Raw genomic sequence first — 4,888 nt, 5'->3', positions numbered from 1 at the left:
TAGCTACATCTACTAGCACATTTATTTACATCTACTAGCATATTTAGTTACATCTACTAGCACATTTAGCTACATCTACTAGCACATTTAGCTACATCTACTAGCACATTTCGCTACTTCATTGACTCGGTTCTTCTGACGGTGAAGTGATGAACAACCTGAAATGCTCTGAGGTGTATCAGTATCTACACAGTAATAAGGTCGGTGGTGTTTTGTTAAAAGAGGTGGGACACAATCTTATTGACCTCAAATCAGACACCGAGCCCAGTCAAAGACTTAAAGTCCTCCATCACTGAGCTTGGATTAGTTACAGAGAAAATCATAAAACTGAAGATGAACAAATTCTATAAATCTGCGTCCTCCATACACCTGAAATCATACCTGATGCTCCCGTCACTGTTTTCAATCCTTCTGAGGCTCCAGAGTCTCTTCTGTGGTGGTTTATTGTAGTCCAGACACAAAGTAGGATGCAGGTTTTCCTCCGTCGGCCGTTTGTCAACAAAGTGAAATGAGCTCACGTACAGAGTTTTGGGTGGTCTCTTCAAGTTCAGATTCTTCAGCCACATTCTTCTTAATTCCTCATCTGTAGGTAGGAGATGGAAACTATACCTCTTTTCACAGGAACACTATTTTATTATTTTGGGTCCATGTTCAAAACTGTTGTTGTAGCCACTGATTTAGTTTGGTCTGGTTGTTCTGCAGCTGTGAACACAACAGGTACCTGAACGCAGCACGGCTATTTTAGTAAACTTTATGGTTGTTAAATAAAGTTAAACAAAACAAAAACAGTTTTATCTGCTGAACTGAATGTGAATTACTTTCAAATAAACCACGGTCCGTGCTCTGCTACCACAATGCTTAGTGCTACTTCCTGTCTGACAGGAAGTTGTTCCTTAATCATTTATACAGCAGAGCCCCCAGGAATAAGATGCATAGAGGTTCATACAAATGTTGTTTGAAAACACTATATTCAGTTTAGTTTCACATGGGACTGGAGTTTACATTGAATCTGTGGTTATTTGCCTGGGTAAATAGGAGCTGCAGCAGCTAGCTGCAGCTAATAGCTAAAAAGCAGATTTGCTTGTGCATAAATAAAAATGAGTTGAGCTCCAGGCCAGAACCAATGAGGGGGCAGTGTTTTGCAGGTGACTGTGATTCAGTCGAGGCAGTTGTTGTAAAAAGTTGAATCTTTTATTGAGCAGAGTTGATCAAATGGTCACCAGTTTGTCAACTTATGCATAAAGTCCTTGAACAAACACGAAACATTTGAGCTTGTGTTAAATCGTTTCATATGGACGATCCCAACAGGTGGTTTAAACTGGAGGTCATCAACTCGTTTTGGAGGAATCCTTGATTTTTTTTGTCTCAGACAGTGTCAACACTTTGAGTCGTCTGCAGAACAACCTGTTAATCTCTCGCCTGCTCCCACTGGCGATGCAACGTCTGCAGCTTCAAATAAAGCTTGTTAATATTTGTCAGGCGTGGTTGCTGGCTTAGCCTAATCCACTTGAAGGTGGCTGGCTCATGAGAAGGCTGCTGCACACAGCCGCCCCTCCCTGCAGCGCTGCTACTGACTGATGGGTGAAGTCATCAGAAATGATCACCTGCTGCTTGTTTCTCAGGTGGGATCCAGAGTCTAACCGCTGGTCCTTCGTTTGCCCCATGTCGGTGGCTCGGCTGGGAGCCGGCGTGGCAGCGTGTCGGGGGGCTCTGTATGTGGTGGGGGGATACGACGGACAGAATCGCTGGAACACGGTGGAGAAATACCACCCTGACACCAACAGTTGGCAACAACTAGCTCCCATGAACACGATTCGCAGCGGACTGGGTGAGTGGGCTCCGTCTGAGCGCCAGATGTAGACAGATGTGTCCATGTGGAGGTTTTCACTCCTGCGCTCGCACGTCATCCATCACCAGACGATGAGTTACTGTGCCTCACAGTGAAAGCAAAGCTTTGTTGTGCTTTCTTTGTAGGGTTGGCATGCTTGAACCCTTACCTGTACGCCATCGGAGGCTACGACGGGCAGAGCCAGCTGTGCACCGTGGAACGGTACAACATCGCCAAAAACATCTGGGAGCCCAGAGCCTCCATGCAGCACTGCCGCAGCGCGCACGGAGTCACGGTCCATCAAGGACGCATCTTTGTCTTCGGTTAGTTCACTTTTAATTGTTCATAATATTCTGGCAGGATGACCGGAGGAATGATTGTAGTCTGAGATGATGAAGCATCGAAGAGAAACCGACGTTTAAAATGAGTTCTAAACATGAAGCACAACTTGCAAACTGCTCAACTGAAACCTTTAACGCTCGTCTTAAGGGCGTTATCATTTTGTTCCTATATAGATGATTTTATAATGTCCGGGAGGTATCTTAAAGTCATCATGTTTACATAACTCGTTATTATTTTAGCTACTAGTAAACATTTTAAAAAGCCATTCTTTTTTACCACAATGTCTGCTGCTGTTGTGTGAACGGTTGCGAAGCGTTCACTCTGTTGTGATCCATTTTTCTTCTGTACGTTTTTCAGCATCTTTCTCGTTCCATAATTTTTGTGCCATTTCAACAAATCCTAAATCAAAACGTTCAGCTCTTTCAGGACAATCCTGCTATGACTTTTGTTTCTCGTGCATTTTTAGCTTTTTGAAATATTTAGCCTTTTCTCACACTTTTTCCCTCATAGAAAATGAATTGAGCTCATTTTACATCCTTCAAATCTTTAGATCTGTTTACAACATTTCACTGCTCCTTTCACATTTTCTTCCTGTTCAGCTTCTTTCAGCTTCCTTGTGCAAATTTAAACATTTTTTCAGCTACTTTCAGCTGTTTTGTGCTCCTTTCAGATGCTTTCTGCTAACTACAACATTTTTGTTCTTCTTTTTCTTTCTACTAATTTCAGCTTGTTATGCTCCTTTTGGCTTATTTATGTAACATTCAGCTTTTGCTGCTATTTCAGCTACTATTTTGCTGTTTTTATGCTAATGTTAACTTTTTTGGCTAATCCCACATTTTAGCATTCATTTAAACTTTTCAGCCGAATTCAGAAAAAAAAAAGTGCTCTTTCCACGTGCTTCTTCTAATTTAAGCTTCTCTCTGCTATTTTAGCTACTTTTCAGCTATTTTTTGATAATTTCAGCTTTTTTCAGATAAAATCCATTCATTGTGCTCATTTCTGCTTCTTTCAGAATAAAACGTGTTCTTTTTGCTTTCTCCTGCTAATTTAAGCTTGTTTTGTATTTTCAGCTACAGTACCTATTTAGCTTTTTTTTTATAATTTCGGCTGTTTTCTGATAAATTCAAGTTTTTTGTGGTAATTTCTGCTACTGTCAGCCTAATTAATCTCTTTATGCTAATTTCAGCTTGTTATGCTCCTTTCATCTTATTCATGCTACTTTAAGTTACTTCAGCTTAAAAATCTTAGCTTTTTCAGCTAACTCCACATTTTTAACTCATTTCAGCTCTTTCTACTTCCTTCTGGTAGTTTTTTCTGCCTTTCAGCTACTTTTCAGCCATTTTTTTGTTGCTAATTTCAGCTTTTTTTTAGCTACTTTCTTAATTTTTCTGCTAATTTCTGTATATTTTAGCCTAATTCAGCAAATATGTGTTCTTTATGCTTTCTTCTGCTAATTTAGGATTGTTCTTCCATTTTAGCTACATTTCAGCATGTTTTTTTAGCTAATTTCAGCGGTTTCTCGGCAAGTTCTTCTTCAAGCTGATTCACGTGGTTCAACTGCTGAAGTTTCATAAAACAGAATAAATGTGGTTCATGAAGCAGATTATGTGTTTGTGTCCAGGAGGTTACAACCAGCACGGCTTCCTGTCCAGCGTCGAGTGTTACTGTCCAGACAGAAACGAATGGATGTACGTCACAGACATGCCTGTTGGACTCAGCGGCATGGGTGTCACGGTTACCATGGAGCCGTGTCCCGGCTGCATGGCGGAACAAGACGAGGATGACGAGGACATATCCAAATAGGAGGAGGTCCTGATTAATGGAGGACTTGTTGCTAGTCAGCAGAATAGTTTTATTTCCGTCCTCAAATCAAAAACTTATGAACCCGTTCCCTCAGGTATTTCATTGATATTGCACATTGGGGAAAAAGCTATTTATGTCTTGTGTTTAGAGAAGGACATTGTGTATTTATATCTATTTTTGTCAGCATGATCATGCACAAACTGCCCGACTGAAACTTTTATTTTCCAGATAATTTTTTTATAAACGAGAAATAAAAGATAAAAAAAAAACAAATAGAGCATTGAGCTTGGTGAAGACTCTGCTCACTCAGTGCTTTTTTGTTAAATATTGTATATTTTGACATGTTTTCTGTCTACTTGGTGCCCAGATTTTTTGTAAAATTTATGTAAAAAATCAGCCTTGAATGTCCTTTTTTCTATTTCTTGCCTATTTTAAATTCCTACACTTTTAGTTTACATTCCTCGTCCTGATTTTGTCCGTTCAAGCTGCTATTTTATGAATGTCCCCTAGTTTGTGTGTGCAACCACTATATATTTCATGTTAATAAAATTATATATATATATAGATATGTATGTGTGTGTGTATATATACATACGCACACACAATATTAAAGGCTTTACTTTCATTGTGTGTGTGTAGCGTTGCAGATTTATTTAAATGTTTTACCAAACTTCTGTTCTTAGTAATTAGACTCACTGTACCAAATGTCACTCTGTGTCCACTAGATGGTGGAAGAAGTCTGCAAATGGGGACAAACTGGGCCATAACTGGGTTCACATTGTGACACACAATAGCAGACTTGAAACCCCCCTCCCCACACACACACCACCACCACCACCCAAAAAAAGAGTGTAACCATGTGTGCATGACTTTCAACTGCATCTTGTTTGTGTATGAGCTCTTTGTCAGGGTTTG

The 4,888-nt window shown here is 40.0% G+C and overlaps 1 protein-coding gene across 1 annotated transcript in view; it reads left to right on the top strand.

Annotated features, from left to right (window-relative positions):
• keap1a (kelch-like ECH-associated protein 1a) overlaps positions 1-4,213 on the top strand; it is a 15,770-nt gene extending 11,557 nt beyond the window's left edge. The window contains exons 9-11 of the mRNA XM_037695483.1: positions 1,623-1,828; positions 1,975-2,151; positions 3,792-4,213. Coding sequence (XP_037551411.1) covers positions 1,623-1,828; positions 1,975-2,151; positions 3,792-3,973 — 565 coding nt within the window. The 3' untranslated portion in view covers positions 3,974-4,213. The remainder of the gene's footprint in view (positions 1-1,622; positions 1,829-1,974; positions 2,152-3,791) is intronic.
• The last annotated feature ends 675 nt before the right edge of the window (positions 4,214-4,888 follow it).

This window comes from Nematolebias whitei, chromosome 21, assembly GCF_014905685.2.
Source record: "Nematolebias whitei isolate Nwh7 chromosome 21, NemWhi1, whole genome shotgun sequence".
Lineage (NCBI taxonomy): Eukaryota > Metazoa > Chordata > Actinopteri > Cyprinodontiformes > Rivulidae > Nematolebias > Nematolebias whitei.
Note: the sequence above shows the minus strand (reverse complement) of the source record. Positions and strands in the feature narration are given on the sequence as shown.